The sequence below is a fragment of the Rhinolophus sinicus genome, chromosome 3, assembly GCF_057876585.1.
Source record: "Rhinolophus sinicus isolate RSI-liver-muscle chromosome 3, RSI-T2T, whole genome shotgun sequence".
In the NCBI taxonomy this organism is placed as follows: Eukaryota; Metazoa; Chordata; class Mammalia; order Chiroptera; family Rhinolophidae; genus Rhinolophus; species Rhinolophus sinicus.
In genome coordinates, this window is record NC_142503.1 from 23,475,006 (window position 1) to 23,492,351 (window position 17,346).

Genomic DNA, 17,346 nt, shown 5'->3' on the forward strand with positions numbered 1-17,346 from the left:
GAGGAATGCTGACTCATGTGCTGAAGTCCTTGACAAATATGAGAAAGTAATCAGGAGATGGTGCATGGCAACATCTCCTGGGAAGAGCTCCCACAATTTCCTTCAATCACCCATCACTGATGTCAGTAATCTCTGAGTTTTATAAATAACCTAAAAGCACGATGCTGTGTGCTAAATCCTTTCCTCTTTTTCTGTCATGACTGTAGATGGAGAACAATTGACCGCTGTGAGGGTCCTTCATTCTCTTGAACACTGTGAATTCACTCTTCAGTGTTCTCTTGCATTGACTGAGTAATTCTAATTTATTTTAATCTAGTCCAAGGCTTTCTTTCCTCTTTATGATTTTCCATTTATTCTAAGTTCATGAGTATTCTGAACTTTGTCCCATTAATCCTGAATAAGACTCAATCAGAGATGTTGAGATTGTTTTTGTTCTCTTGTCGTCTATCCCTTTTTATTTGTTTTACAGGGAAAGATCATAAAGTCTAGAAAAAAAGACAAATTACTTTATTATATTGTAATCAAATATTGACAAATAATTTTATGCATATTTGACTTTATGTCCATTTCGTTATTTCATTCTTAATTTTTACATCAGGGTGGTGATTTTCTAATTGTTTACTGATTTGTTATTCATGATGACCCATTATTTTTTATTCTCATCTCTTCATAGTTAATCCCGAGATCCTTTACATTGAGACTACAACTCCTATTTAATGTCGTATTTTACCTCGTTTTTTCCAATTTCCAAGGAAAATTTAAATTCTGATCCCAAAACTACATTCTTTCAACATCTTAATAAACATTTGAATTTGGATGAAAAGTGGGACCCTATCTATTTGACTTTCTTGCATCAGTACATTTTAACAGTATTTCTGCAACTTTGACTGTTTTTGCAAGTTATCTAATTAAGTAATTTTCATGTCATAGCTGAAGCATTTTCAACTGAGATCCGTCATAAAGATATCAATCAACATGTAGCTGCTAAAAGCCAACATGCGGATGAGGACCAGAATTTAAGAGACCAAATACAGCATAGGTTAGTTTAAAATTCAAAATTTAACGTCCTGCTTCTTGTTTCTTGACCTGTGAACAGACTAACAATTAGTCACCTTGTAATCATGAGATCTAGGAAAGGATATGTTTCCTGCCATTCAGTCTTTTTCAGGTAAAACAAAACTAAGTAGCTTTAATGTTGAGTGAAATATTTATCTACTTGCTTTCTTTCACATTTGGAGCACAAATCATCATAATAGAGGAAGAAAAGAATTAAATCAGGCAACACTTCCCTCTATGGTTACATAAATTTACAAGGTCATAATATGGAATCCTAATTCAGCCCTCATTCAGCAAATGCCAATGAAGATTCTGGACTTGAAGCTTTCAGACAAGATAAAAACCAATCAATATGTTATTTAAGAAACCTCACGTGTTATGTGACAGTCAAACAGCGAGGCATCAGACTACACAGTGTAGTTCTAAAATGACTTCTATTTTGCCAAAATGAAGTTAAGCTTAAAAACAAACAAACAAACAAAAAAAACATTCTTTTGGTTGTGTGCAATTTGCTCATTGGAAAAGAAAATTTAGACAATTTTTGAAACCCTGAGCAGCCTAAATATATGAAATGAGCCAGGGAAGAGTAATTGCAGCTACATTAAGCCAGTTCTTTCTCTGGGAAGACAGGAAAGTTTCAAGTATCGTCTCAAGAATGTAGTTGAGTAAAACCAATAAGTCTGAATCATCTATAATACCGCAAAGATCTCTTCAGTTTCTATCTCTAAGAGAAAACGAGATGACCTAGGTAACTCAGGCTGCAGCTGCCATCAAAATTGTGCTGTTATTTTATTATGAGTGCAGGTGATGTTTCCTTAGATTTCCACTTAGAGAACTGAACCTACACTAAAGGATTCCTGAAATGATACCATTTTCAACTCTTATTTTATTCTTTCATATGTCTCAAAATGTATGGCTTGATGGCATTAAATAATTTCTCTTTCTAAAGTGAACTCTTCCATTACCTATGGACCTCTTAAAGTTGCTCTTTCAGACTTAACTAGATTGGCAGTTTATAGTTTCGTTATGTCAGATAAATCATGCTTAATAATACTCAAATACTTCAATCAGTATGTGATATTCATATAATATTTTGATTTTGTAGACTTACAGGTTTCTTGGACAACTGGCCTTTACTGGAACAATGGTTTACAGAACCAGAAGATATTTTGATAAAAATCAATGCTGAAGTAGATAAAGAGTCTTTATGCCAAAAAGTAAAAGAAATGTTTATGACTGAAATGATAAAAAAAGAGAACAAAGGTAATTATATTTCTTTATAATTTTGTGTTTATGTAACTAAAATGTGTGGTTTTAATGAATTTAGGAGGAAGTGAAAGTGATTGCAAAGTTCTCTCTCTATTTGGATTGTATTATCTACAAGTGTCTTCTACTTTTCACTTTACATTTCTGCAGCAAATGTTTCCAAATAAAAGATTTTTCTCTTTGTTTTAATTTAATTTAATCAAAAGAGGTCATCTAGCTGAAGGCATTGTTTTCATGTAAAAAAAAATTAGCAGAGTTAAAATTAAGGATATTACAGAGAAGGGTAAAGATTTTAATTTATTAATCTCAGCCTTATAAGGAAACAGTGAGTGAATTCTCCTTTTAAGATGGAAACACTAGGCACTTTATTTCCCCCAATCTTCCTGTGTTGGTATGAATTTACTGATTATTAAGTGCTTATGTATAAGCCTGTTTCTGAGATACATCTTACTCAAATTAAACCATCCTGACCCCCTTCGTCCGTCAGCTAATCAATAGTAATTACCTAATAACTTTTCGTAGTGTTATTAGAATTTATTATTGAAAGGGATCCGAAGCTCATACACTGCCAATGCCAGACTTCTGTAATTTTGCACTTAAGAAATAAGTCTTTCCCTTTGTTCATCAATTGCCCCTAATTATATTGTCAACTGCAGTTTCTTGGTACAGTAAAAAAATGGTCAAAGTTAAGATCACAAGGATTCTAAAATTGCCTTCATAACAAGCTGTCTCCCATCACTAGATTTGTGATCTAACTGCCACAATGTACCAGTGAACAGATACCAAAATAGCTCCTACGCGTAAGCCACAATCACCATGGGGATTCAGAAGCTCACACTTAGAAAGACAAGCTCCTCCATCTACATGTCTACTTTCCAGAAAAGCCCATGTGAAGCTTTCAGACAAAATAAACACCAATCCATACATTATTTAAGTGGCCTACCATGTTATTTGTCAGTCAGAAATTCGGCTGAAAGGAAGAAGGAACCTCCCACAGCAATCCTAGAGTCTTGGCTGAAAAGCAAGACCAAATAGATTCTAAGCTGTAGCTTCAAACATCTACAGGTTAGAATCAATTTGTTCCACCCAGCTATCAGACTCACTTCAGTGTTTTCCTAAAGATTTCATATGCGGATCACTGATGACATTAATAGACTAAATTGCCATTTAGTTAAGATTTACATTCCAATCAGCTAATTACTTTACCAAATATTTTAGCATTGAAACAATAAAAATTTACCCAGCCCAGTACTTTGTATTAAACAGCCTGATTAATTTAAAAAAGAAAAAAGAAAAAGATGTGGTACTTTTACATATATTCTGATGTGAAAAAAAAATGACCACTGTATACTGTTAACTAGGAAAAAGCCGGTTATATATAACATAGTCTTGTTTTTGTTTTTAAAAGTGTGTCTGTATTAAATATATAAGCACAGAAAAGAGTCTGACAGTATACACAATATTTGATAGTGGGGGAAGGAGAAAGACAAAGAGATTTGACAGACAATTTCCCATTCTACTTATTTGTCTAAATTGTTGGATTTGTTTAAAACCATAATTATATATTACTTTATAATCAGAAAAAAAAAGGTAATTTCCACTTTGAGAAAACATCTAATAGAATGAAGCCTCCTTGATTGCTGAATTGAAAAGAATAATCTAAAAGCAAAAGGAATATGTATAAAAAGAAATAGCCGTTCAAGAGTGTAAGGGTTCATTACCAATGGTTTAGTCAGTCAAGTTGCCGTTTCCAGCATGGGAGGCTGGAAGGGCAGGGAGAGCAGGGACAGTGTGCCAGGAAGGGTGAACTTGAATCACGAAAGGCAAAGGGCCCTAACAAGAACAGAAAAAACACAAACCATGCTCCGCCCATCAAGGCTCTGGGCTGTCTCCTATGCCTGGAACACTCTTCCATCAGATATCCACAAGGCTCACTCCCGACTCCCTTCAAGCCTTTGCTCAAATAGCACTTTCCCAGTGGGCCTTCCGTGCTCAGCAGTCTATATAAAACTTAAACAGCCACCCCACAGCACTCCTGATCCCCTGTCCTCTCTTCTATTTATTTTCTCCATAGCACTTAACGCCTTCAACCTCTCATATAAATTAACTTATTCATCATGTCTATGGTTTGCCTGCTACCACTGGACTGCAAGCTTCACACGGCGGTGATTTTTCTCTTTTGTTGCACTGTTGTATCTCTGGCAACTGGAAGTGTGCCTAGGGTTGTTTGTGGTGGCAGTAGTAGTAGTAGTCGTGGTAGCAGCAGTTTTACCTCATTGTGATGACCCTTCCTTTCTGTCAAGGCACAATTCACATTCAATAAATCGTTGTAACATGAATGAATGAATGAATTGCTAAAACGTGATTGAGCACTCGGTGCTATTCTAAGGGCTTTCCATGTAATTACTCACGGAAGGGGGTGCTGCACATTTCTTTCCCTTTCCATTTCCACCCCACCCTCACCTCTTCTATCACATTGTTCTTTATCTTCTCTTTACACTTTTTTTCATCTTGTTTTTCCATTGGAAATTTTGAAATAATCCTTTATTTTCCTATTCCACTACATTAGCGACTTCTAGATTACTGCATTTGCATTTGGCACCCCTCAACAAGCCTGTCTACCTGCTACACACACACACACACACACACACACACACACACACACACACCATCCAGATCGCTACCACCAACACCATCAGAAGCAAGACAACTGGTATTTCTTACCAAGCAGAGAGGCTTAAAATCTTAAGGACTGGATAACTTAAGGGAAAGCCCTAAAACATGAATTTAGTCTTAAATCAGTGAGGGCAATTTATTAGGTTGGTGCAAAAGTAATTGCGGTTTAAAAGGTTAAAAATAATCACAAAAACCGCAATTACTTTTGCACCAATCTAATATATTAATTTAGGTGGTTTATTTTAGTTCAAGTGAAATAGTAGGTGTCTGGAGTCCCTAATAAAAATCCATTCTTATCACCCTTTTAAAGTTAAAAAGAAATTAGAAGAAAGGGAAGCTGAGAAAAAAGAAGAAGTTTCCCCGGCTGAGCCTCTATCGCCCTCACCTCCCCCTCCTCCTCCTGAACCAGAAAAAGAGAAGGAAATCCATCCTCACCGACAGCATTCAAAAACTCCTACTGCAAAAGGAAAACCACCATCAGGTGATTGACAGAGTAATTTATAATCTTGTTTGTCAGTTTCTAATTTTCACTTGGAAAAAATCATTACACATTATAGTAGCAGTCGGTTCATCTAGATTCACACTTTGAGCAACGTCAGTCATATGCAACCAGGCTATATGCTCAGATGGAAGTGAGAAGACGCTTAGTAACTAAGAGCATGGTTGTCACAAAGCTCAGGTACTTCACCGCATAGGGAAGACTGTGAAGTCCTCACGACCAGTTTTACTGAGTAGAGTAAGAGCACAGATGAGAAGAGAGGAAAGACACAGAGAATAAGCAGAAGAAGCTTAGAGCAGATCGAGAGGACAGACCACTGTTTGCTAAACTGTAGAGTTTTATGTAGAATGAGAGCTTCCTAAGAAAATGAGACTTAGCATGGTCAGTTGTCCACAAGAATAAAGGAACAAATCAACAGCACTTCTTAGAGAGTAGAATTTATATGTAACTTAATCTTCAGTGCTATGTAACTATACAAGGATAGAAACAAGTACCTAACATCTCAGTAAACTTATATATTTATAGTATGTAATATGTATGGATAAAGACCTTGTGCAGAGAATATTTTTTAGCTTAAGTTTTTTTCCTATATCCTTAACCACTAAGGACCATGAAGTCAAGTGGTGGACAATGAAAATAGTGACAAAAGTAAAGTGCTTAATTGTTGAAATGCATGATAATGGTAGAATGTCAATATCAGGTTTGGTCCAGTGCATATGAACAAATGTGGCTCTAGTTTCTTATTTCAGCTTTATAAGTGACTGACTATGCAGTGACACAAGTCTACCTAAGTGTTCTTGATATTGTGTCATGGTTGTATTTCTAAATGCCATATGTTTCTGCTTCGTGGAGGTTTGACATGGGTCTGAATATGTTGTAATTTATTTATTTATATCAAACAAATACATCTCAAGACTTTAGTAGTATATATTGGTCTATTAAAGACCATCGTATTCCAATAAAATGGGGACTTAACTAAAGGCAAAATACACAAACTCTAAAGAAACATTTTTTTATCATATGAACAATAAAACACAAAGCCACGAATTAAATATACATCCTTCCCCACTACCTCACTGAGCATTAAAAAAAAAAAACAATTCAGAGGTCTGAAGGAAACATGGAAATCTTTAAAATGCCTTTTAGGACTGGGGAACAGTTTCACAGCAGCTCAAGTGAGCCTGCAGTTATCCAGCACAGTCCTTTCAGCTATGGCCGCAGCTCTCCCTCCGCCTTCCCCTCTGCTTTCCCCCTGGGCCTGGCTCACAGTCAGGAGTATCTGTGTCGCTGAGCCATCCCTCAAACCGATTCCTGGTGTTTCTACTTATAACACAGTTCAGCCTTTACGTTTCTGAAGTTTTCTTGCAAACTTAAAATTGTATTCTTGAATACTGTGCACCAGAGGAATAATAAAGCTGTTGTTGCTTCAAAGAATGGTTGTATCTGTCTCTTTTTTTTTGTCCACCAAGGTTAAGGCTAGTGCCCCATCTTTCATCTCCAGAGGACTAATTACTGTTTTCCAACAACCGTGCATATTGGAAGGAGATCTCAGTGCTTTGGGGTGTTGATGGGCAATAGAACAAACAGTGCTGTGCTAATGGCTCAGGGAAGCTTGGTTAAGGGATTTGAGGGAGGGATATTTCCAGTAGGTTTGTTTATTTTTATATAAGTAATGTACAAATTTTTCAAAAGAGAACATTTCGGAACTGAAACCCTGAGGCCCCTGAATGTACCCAACTCAAAAACACACAATTACAATCTTTTAGACGTTGAGATGAAAGGAAAAGAGGAATTATTTACTAAAAAAAAAAAAAAAAAAAAAAAATCAGGGTGGAGGGTAGAAATGGGGTAAAAGAGGAGGCATAGTCCACTGAGTACTAACAGTCGTTCTGTCCAAATATAGCTCCTCATTGTATATGCTTCAAATACACATGGGATTAAATTTGAAAAACATCACAGTTACGTTCTATTAAAGAGTTTATTATCAAATCTACTACCAAATGTCAGAATTTAATTTAAAACTAAAATTCTCAGTGTGATAAAATACAATAGCACTACCCATGCTGCTATTCAAGAATGCTTTTTGAGATTTCAGAACATATTTTGCAACTGATTGAAAAAAAGTGGGTAGAATGCATGCTGCCCCCAGAAGAAATTAGACTTGCCCAAAATACGTCAGTGTCTTAGATATCTCTATTTTTACCTTCCTCTGTTGCCTTGTACTTAAATTTAGAGCTAGTTAAATATTAGGTTGGTGCAAAGGTAATTGCAGTTTTTGCAATTAATTTTAACCATTTAAAATCACAATTACTTTTGCACCAACCTAATAGTTAGGTAACCAGAATATTGTTATTAAAGGAACTAGGAGCTTATGTAGACTTTTAATATTACTATTATTAAGCTTCTTTCTTAAAAACAATGGATTCAGATATTTAGATATTTGTTTGTTTGTTTGCTTATGAGTTTGGTGGTCAACTATTTGGCTGTTTAAAAGTCCTTTTATAGAAGTTAAAGTTTCAAGGTTAATCATTCTCTATGTCTTGCTCTTGTCTTATTTCTATGAAATCTTTGTTGTCAGATCTGCAATATTTAAGTGTAAGTAATATGCGTTCTGCATTTACACATTCTTATAACCATCACTTCTAAATACACAGAATAGTTCAGATTGGGTCTCTCCATCACAGATATTTAAATTGACCCATATAGTCATCCTTCTACTGAAGAAAAAAACTGTAGCTCAGGACAAAGGGAGGGAAATGATTGAACTTGTTTAGTGAGTAATGCAGAATGTAGCAAACTTTTTCAAGAAACTTGAAATTATTTGGGACATCTTATTGACCTTTGACCATCAGTTTCCCATTTTCACCCTTTGAAGACATTTTGAACTAGATTCCAGGGAGTCGAAGATAAATATACCCAATCTATCCTCTGCATTATAAGTTACAGTCAATGAAAAATGGATAATGCAGAAGTCACAAGGCAACCGAGTATGTAGTCAATTTCAAGGACGCACAATTTTAAAACAATGTGATTATTTAACTCTTCTTCAAGGGGTTATGGCATCGTTCTTGTTATATAGTTCCAATCATCTTATTGTGCAAGGATCATTCAGTTGAAATATATCCAAATAGAGCCATATGCTTTAAATTGTCTTGTGACTAACTTTTAAAACTCTGCAGCTATGTTGCATTAAAGAGTTTATAATCAAATCCACTATGAAATGTTGACATTAAACTTAGTATGACAGAATAGTACTATCAAGGCTGTCATTCAAGAAATTTCAAACCAGAGTCTGTCTTCAGATGAATTTTAACTCACAGCAAAGGCCTGAGACATTTTAGGTGGTTCACAAATGTAACTGTTTATCTATGAGAAATAACATTTGATTGCTTACAAATCATATAGCCCAAACTATTAAAGAAAATCATCAATGATATATATGTGTTGAATTTTATTTAGAACCCCCACATGGTAAGCCAGAATCTCTTCAGGAAGGAAAAGGGAAGAAAGGTGAAACTTCACTCAAAGGAAAAGGTACAGCAGACAAAGGTAGATAACGGTAATATGTAATTCTGCATTTTCTAACAGTCTCAATGAAAAGCTAGATTTGTATAGTAGTATACGTTAAATATTTCTCTCAGGCATTTGTAAACCATAAGGCTCTCCCAAAGAGTACAACCTCAGTGTTTCTGCAGCCTGGCTCTCAGCAAAGTCCTGCTGACACAAGTGATGCTTGTAAGGAATAATTTAGAGAATATCTAATACAGAATATCCCTTCATCATAGATATTATAGGTGTTATCCTTGGGCTAAGCTATGCCAATAGAAAGCTACATACTGAACCATATTTCTCGGGCACCCATGGAACTGCTTTCATTGATAAGCACTTTGGTATAAAGTCCTTAACTGCCTCTATGACATAACACAGCAGTGGAAGTGAGACTTTCATGATAAGGGATAATATGAAGGGATAATATGCCCACTACATCATTTAATGGCCCCTGTATGAAATCGTAGGTGGCAAATTTCACTCAGAATCAAAGGACAGGAAAATCTTTCTTCCTCTAAGTGATTAGATAATTAGCTAAATGATAGCGTTTCTTTTTCTATTTTGGCTGTCTAGAAGTTCAGAACCAAATTAGTGCTTCCAATTTAATATCTGTGCAAGGACCTATATTTCACTATCTGCCTTTTAATTCATCTCCTGGTTTTGACCTTCTACTTTAAGTTGTGTTTTTCCTGACCCTAATTTTATTTAATTCTTTTTACTTTATTTTACTATTTCTGTGAAATAAGGGGGATATAATTTTTTTAAGTAATTGACATTGGTAGAAGAAAATTCCAGCCTCTAAAAGCATATTAGTTGAAGCTGCAATAACAACTAATTAATTACTGAAATGCAGTGTGGTTACAGACAGTTAACATTTTCCATAGTATGTTTAAATGAGTTGTCAGAGATTGTATAACTCTGTTTAACTTTTCATTACCAATGACCAACATAGTTGGTACCCAAGAGTGTGCAATGTTCACAAAATGATGTACTAAAAATCATCTTTATTTTTGGCATCTAAGATTCATAATCATGATTTTCAAAAAGAATCCCACCCTTCTCTGATTACATGATGTGATTGGCTTATAACTGGAGCCATTTGGTGAGTTAACACTGAGATAACAATTTTAGCTAAAAAGTTAAAGGCTATAATTTATGCTCAGCTCTCACCTATTTACTAATAGAAAAATAATTTTCACACTTACATTACACATCCCTTGTTTCTCATTGTGATCAACAAAAACAAACGAAGGCTCACCATAGAATCATCAAAAGTAGAAATTAAGTATACCTATGCATATTAGGTACCAAATCATCAAGTTAGGCAAACACTGCACATGCTTTAAGAGCATCCTTGGTTCTTGGTTAAAAGAATATACACTCCAAACGAACCATGAGCATATACAAGTTCAACCATATGTAACTATATGTACTGGAGCCCTGTAGTTAGCTCAATTTAAGTAACTCCCAAGGATTTTCAAAAAATTTTGCTATTATTTTACTGAAATTCTCTGGTGTTTAATAATACTTGAAATAGGCGAAAAAGAAAAAGAAACCCATTCCAGTTTCACATTTCTAATTACAAAGTTCTTCTTAGGAATTCTTCTTGGAGCAATTTATCTTAAAATGGCTGTAGTGTTATCACTTTTATTTTACCAGAGATTCAGGTCAAAGGATGAAAAGTCATCATATAGAAAAATATATGTGAACATTTTGGTTATTTTGAACAAGGATTTTCTTAAATTTTCCTAAATTAAAAAAAAAATGATCTAGATATGGGACTTCAGACCTGTGGATGATGGACACTCTTTTTAAATGTATAGGTAGAAGTCACCTAAACTATCCAGAAGATAGAATTCACAATTTCCCCTCTACTTATAATCCATATATTTTTAACTAGTATAAAAGTAGAAGATATATGTACTTCCTAAATAGCATTATTATTAAATAATACTCATTAAAGAAATATATTTTGGGGAAAAAACATGCTCCCAACTTTACAGGCATCTATAAACTACATGTAAACTCTGAATAATTAATGGAAAGGTAAGTGGAATTTAAACAGAATGAATTTCTAAACTCTAATAGCCTTGATCATTTAAGGAAATATTGGTTCTTTCCAAGTTAAGGACTTTGGTCGGTCACAAAGTCTTTCAGAGCATAAGGGTGCCACTTAACTGGTCTAGACTCCCCTCTTGATGCTGTCACCGGAAGTCAGCATGTACCATTTCTGGATTCTGAACTAAAATGAGGCTCTTTCTCCTCCTTTTCCTCCTCCTCTTCCTCCTTCGTCTCTCTTTCCTTTCTCTCCCTTCTTCTGTCCCCCCCTCCTCCTCTCTCATGCCTTAATTCACTGAGGTTTACAGCAAAGCAGTTACCTTCATCTAGTTTCCTGCTCATGCAGGGAATGTGGGGATATTCAGAAGCGACAATTCTCCTTCTCCCCCTCCCTCACCGATTCTGGCCAACTCTTAAAATAACTTCCTTCCTCCCTGCTCTTCCCCTGGACTCCAAGGAACACCCAGAGAACCACTCCTGGTATAGCTACCCTCTGTCTCATTCAGGGTAGGGAGTTTAATTTGCCAGTTTTTGAAATAGGAAATGAAATGTACTTTGCTCCAGACTCTAAACTTTGTAAGCACCATATGTTCATTGTGGAAGCAAGGACAGAGATGAAAATAAAATATCAAGTTGCTTTTCATAGCCAAATGAATGACAGAAATTGGAATTGCTTTAAAAAAGAAAAAAAACCTGTTATTGGTATTATTGGTTAATTTGGGAGCTGTAGAGAATGAGATTTTTTGATTTGGCATGGCTGCCCAAAATTGCTTAAAAAGTAATTAATGAATTGCCTGAAGTCCTTGGCAATCGTAGATTTAGTTGTCCACCTAAGTAGATGGTCCCCTTCATCTACATGTAATGGAATGACTTACTATGCATGTTTAAGGTTCTCCTAAAGGAAAACCACAAGGAGGCAAAGTAGCAGTAAAGAAATTGCCTGCTGAATCTACAGATTTGTCACCTACTCCAACGGTGCCACCACCACCTAAGCCAGGATCAGAAGAATGGGTCTATGTGGATGAACCAATTCCTGAGGTACGGCAGTTTACATTCAAGCTAGTAGAATCTATTATTTTTCTTGTTTATAGTAAGATTCACACCATTATTTGCACCATCCAGAAGGCCTTTCATAGCTGGATATAAATATATAGTCATCAAAAAACCGAGATGATTTTTGAGATTACTCGTTGAACCACATCTCCTCCTTTCTCCTCTCCTTCAAGTTTCTGAATCATGCTTTCAGCTGCTGCTACTGAGTGCTGAAATGAAGGGAACAAATAGGTTCTGTGAGGACCAATTTTCTCCCCAAGGACAAGTAGAAATGCAGTTTCCTGGAAGAATGACTTTCCTCAGAACACATATCCAGCAAATTATCTCTCTTTATCCATGTTCTCATGCCCACATCATAATGCTTTCAAATCAAGTTTAACCTCTGACTTTTTAGAAGTAGAAGAAATTTTTTGAAACTATACTACTAAAAGGCAGTTTTCTAGCTGGAGAACTTTCAGTGGGTACACTAGTGCAAGGCAAGGAGGTGCTCCAGGCAAGCCCTGGACGCTCCAGCCAGTTCTTTGTTCCCTGACAACTGCAAAGCCCAGTTGCCACGTAGGCGTATCTGGTTTCTTTCATAGACAAATCATCTTAGGAGAAGCACAAAGAATAGTCTTTCCTTTAAAACTTTTTAAAAGGCAACGAGTTTTTGTTTGTTTGTTTGTTTTTTTAAAGACTCGGTCCCTCTCTTCTTCACTGCAGTCCTAACTCGGCCCTGACCATCTGTCCCAGACATTTGAGACCCAATTATGAATTGCAATGACTGTGGTGTTGGCTGTTTTTATTGAGGCTTCCTGGGCAAATATCATGTCTCCTAATTAGATTATAAACAATTTGGGGGAAGGTCAGAATATGTGAAATAATACACTGTATTCAATACGGAATCAAACACCGGGCAGAGGGCGTAACAGATTCTTAATAGGGCTCTAATGAATAAATGAATGAATTGACATTGAGGAGGGAATTACAACAGAAAATAAAGATGAGAACACTGAATTATATAATTATGGATGTATGTAACTGATATTACTCAGCGAAACACAAGCTACTTTTAAAAATAAATATATTGAAAACCTGTCACAGAAGTAGGATATAGAAGTGAGTTGGGGGATGGGAATAAAATTAAAATAATATGATTTGTCAGGGGTGGAGAGTGAGAGACAAAAGTATTGAAATTCTAAACTCTAAACCTTGAAGCCCTTGAGAGAAATAAAATCATAGAAGACAAAAAGGAAATAGAGGACAGAAGTAAAAAAAATAAATAATAAACATTAACAATGAGATATGGCACTAACTCCCAGGTAGATTTCCTAGCAGTCAGGATTCCGGCAGAAATTAGATGATAATTTAAGGAGAGTTGAATAAAGGACTATTTACATGTATGTGGCCAGTAAGTAAGGAAACCTACAAGGATTAGATCATTACCCCTGAAAGAGGGATAGCTGGGAGCCATTATGGCCCGTAGTCTGGAGAAGGTAAGGAAAGGGAGCAGATGCAAGACCCTCAAGAGGACCTCTGCATGGAGAGGGCCATCTGACAGGAACTGTGGCCTTCAGCAGAGGGATACAGCCACCTACATTGACCCAACAGAAGGGAAAAAGGAAATACTTAACCAGACCTCATGTTCTTCCTGCTCTTGCATCTCTTGCCCAGGAGGTGGAAGACAAGGGAGTTTCCTGAAGCAGTTCTCGTTAGTCTTCCAGGGCCCCGAGCAGGGTGGACAACAAAGAATAGGAAGGGACAATAAGATATACGGTACAGAACTCCAGTTATCTAAGCAAAACTATGTAGAGAATGCCTTTTGCTACAACTAGAAGTAGCCTAGAGCTTGAAAACAAGGAAGGCCACGTGATCCATTCTAGTCTTTTCTCCACTTTAAGCATTTCACACATAAGTTGCAGAGTTTACCTGCCAAGGACGAGGAAAGACAGATGGACGTCCAGTTAAATTTGAATTTCCGATAATTGATTACTTTAACTGAGCATCTTATACTTTATCTGGTAACCCTAGTTCCAGGCCTTCCAAGGACCCTGGCTCTACCTTACCTCAGTAGGCATATGCATTGAAAGAGAAAGAGAGAGAGAGATTGCTTTCATATCTGGCTCTCTCAGGTGGAGACAGCAGCCAAGTTCAAGGAGAAACTTTGTCCCTCTTTCATTGCCAGCAAGGGAAGGTGCAGAGAGAACCAAAGGAGGCAGTCAAAGTGAAAGTTCTTTGTTTTCTGTTCTGAAGCTTTGGAGAATATCTGCTTTGCCTACCAATTTCCTATTATGCTCAGTCTTCTCCAATGAAGAGAATACTATTTAATTGGAAAGGATGGATCTGAACATCTAGTCACATCACATAAGTTCAACTTCCCAGACCCAGGAAAATTACACCTGGTTCTTCCAGAGACTGGAGGAACCTAGAGATATGATATTATCAATAATTCAAAGACATCACAGAGGATATGGGAGATTCCTGAAGACTGGATGTAGGAAAATGCCTAAATATTTAATGAAAGACAGATGGGATGTAGCAACATATAGACCAAGAATCATGTCTGATCCCTGACAAAATTCGAGAGATAGTTATTAAATGCATGACTTCAGAGCACTAACAAAAAACAAAACTGATCCCCCAGAGCCCACACAGTTCACCAAGTCCAGCTGACCTGGCCCATTCCTTTTCCGTGATAGCAAGGTTGGATAGGCAGGTCAGAGAAGTCCCACAGACATCGCATACGTTGAGTTCAAAATAGTATTTGACAATTTCTCATGAAGTTCTTGTAGATAGTGAGAGCTGTGAGCAGGATGTTAGTTCAATTGGGTCCATTCTTATGTGGGAACTCTTCATGCACCAAGTGTTAATTAATGGATTGAAGTCAACCACGTGGGAGGTTTAGTAGTGGACTTATTTAAAATGGTCTTTATCATCATTCTGGATACCATATCCTTTAAGAGAGATCACTAACAAAGTAGAAGTCAGAGGGTGGAACTAGGTAAGAAAAAGGCATCAAAATAATGTCAGAGTAGCATTAAAGGAAGTGTAAATGTTTCATTTAGATGAATGAATACTTGAAGTATGGTTGGATATAGAATTGTAGACTTTTAGAACTATATGGAGCCATCCAGTCTCCTAAAAATTTAACTGGTGATAAAATTGGGTGCAGGAGAGTCAGCTTACACCCATGTTAACATTTATGGAGCACCTGTTATATGCTGCAGTAGACGCTGGGCATCCCCAAACAAGCAAGTTTCATCCTGAATCTCAGCCCACCTCTCCTCACTAATGTCTTCACATATTTGACAGGCCGTCATAGGAGAGACTGTATGAATATAGTCTGTCCTTCTCCAAAGGGCACAGCTAGGCTGCATGGACACTACAGCAAGGCAAATTTCTGCTTAACACAAGGAAGAATTTTCCGTGACTTATGTGACATTGGAGGGAGCTGCCTTGGAATGTTGTACTTAATGCATCATTGAGAGCCACAGGGAGATGGGGTAATCTACCTCTAGTATTTGGCATTTCTACATTGGAGAGAAAATTAGCCCAGATTACCTCTAATGTCCCTGTGTGTGATTCCCTGAGTAAATAAATGCACAGCCAATAAGGGAATAATGAGTTCAGCAAGTTTATATTGAATATAATAGCTTTAGTTTTATTTCATTTTGATTATTTCATGTTTTTAATTGTTTATTTGCATCATTAAAGATAACATAAAAGAAACTTTCCAATTTTCATGGTGCACAGAGCAAAGATAAAAATATCCTGGGTAAATTCAGAGAAATAACTTATTATCACTCTGACGTGAGCACTAGGTGTTCTACCTACTAGGCAGTTTTCCAACTTAGGCAAAATGTGACATCTGTGACAATTCAATTCATTCATTCATTCATTCCATAAATATTTCTTGAGCACCTACTTTGTCCCAGACACTGTGGAAATTATAAGGAAAACTGTAAAGTGGCGAATAAGACAACCATTGTTCCTGGCTTTGTGAGATAGATGTTCTCAGAAATTAGCTGGAGGAGGGGAAGTAAAAAAGGAGCAAGAAGCTTCACAGAGGATGTTTTAAGTATTTGCAAGTGTATCTTGATCACCTTGTTTAGTATTGCTCTTTTGACTCAACTATTCAGAAGAATTTTCACTTTGAAATTATGATTTGTATGCTTTCCTATTTCACAGGAAATGCCTTCATTTTTAGTACCTTACTGGCAGCTAATAGAAACTTCCTATATAAACTCTGTCAAAACAGTACTCGGGCATTTGCGAGAAGGCCAGCATGCTGTGCTTACTTACTTCTATGAGATTAAGTAAGTAAAGTTTCCAAAGTTCGAGTTTTGCAGTTTACAGGCATGACATGTAAGCGCTGTCTCATTCTCTTTGTGCCTCACAGAGCAAGTTTTCAGCAGTTTCTAAGGCGTCCAGATCACAAGCAAGATTTTGTATCTCAGTGGCAGGCTGATTTCAACTCTCTTCCTGAGGACTTGTGGGATGATGAGGAAACAAAAGCTGAACTACACCAAAGAGTGAATGTAAGGGAATCTGGGAGCAAGCAGGCCGGGGTCTCCACACTCTCAACCCTCGTACTGCAAAACCTTAATTCATTCCCTTTTTACTTTCATGAACATGTGAGGATGAAGAGGGAAATGGTTTGAAAACTTGCCTTTCAAGAGTGGTTGCGGAAAGGCCCACTGCAAAGGTGACACTTGAGCAAACTCAGTACAGAAGTGATTGAGTGAGCCATGTAGATATTTGGGGGAGGAGTGTATCAGTCACAGGGACAAACGAAGGCAAAGGAACTGAAAGAGGAGGAGACTTGCTGTTGGAAGAACAGCAAGGAGACAGGTGTGGTTGGAGCACAGTAAGCATAGATCAGTGTCTGGTGATGAGGTCAAAGAGATCACAGGAGACTAGATGACCTAAGGCCTGGGAGGTCATTCTTAGGATATTGGTGTTGATTTGAATGACAGTCAAAGTCTTGGCTGCTGGGTTTTTTAAAAAGCCTATAGTAGAGTAAAAGCAGCAGGGAGACCAGTTAGGAAACAGTTGAGACGCTACTGAAATTAAGTGACTTGGGTGAGTGAAGTGCTGGAGGATTTAATCCAAGAGGTATTGAATTAACAAATGTCCTAGTAAAACTAAAGTATTTTACCTGTTCTTAGACATTCCTCAAACAGTAATTAATAGCTATGTAAATCCAAAGA

General features: G+C 36.8%; 1 protein-coding gene across 4 annotated transcripts in view; it reads left to right on the forward strand.

The window, feature by feature from the left end:
- SPEF2 (sperm flagellar and cilia associated 2) overlaps positions 1 to 17,346 on the forward strand; it is a 162,010-nt gene that overhangs the window by 80,731 nt on the left and 63,933 nt on the right. For 3 of the 4 annotated variants that reach the window (XM_088796483.1, XM_088796482.1, XM_088796480.1), the window contains 7 exons: positions 931 to 1,039; positions 2,162 to 2,319; positions 5,309 to 5,479; positions 8,957 to 9,046; positions 11,994 to 12,142; positions 16,325 to 16,452; positions 16,536 to 16,674. In XM_088796483.1, the coding sequence (XP_088652609.1) occupies positions 931 to 1,039; positions 2,162 to 2,319; positions 5,309 to 5,479; positions 8,957 to 9,046; positions 11,994 to 12,142; positions 16,325 to 16,452; positions 16,536 to 16,674 (944 nt within the window). The remainder of the gene's footprint in view (positions 1 to 930; positions 1,040 to 2,161; positions 2,320 to 5,308; positions 5,480 to 8,956; positions 9,047 to 11,993; positions 12,143 to 16,324; positions 16,453 to 16,535; positions 16,675 to 17,346) is intronic. The other variant, XM_088796481.1, reaches the window with a different exon arrangement.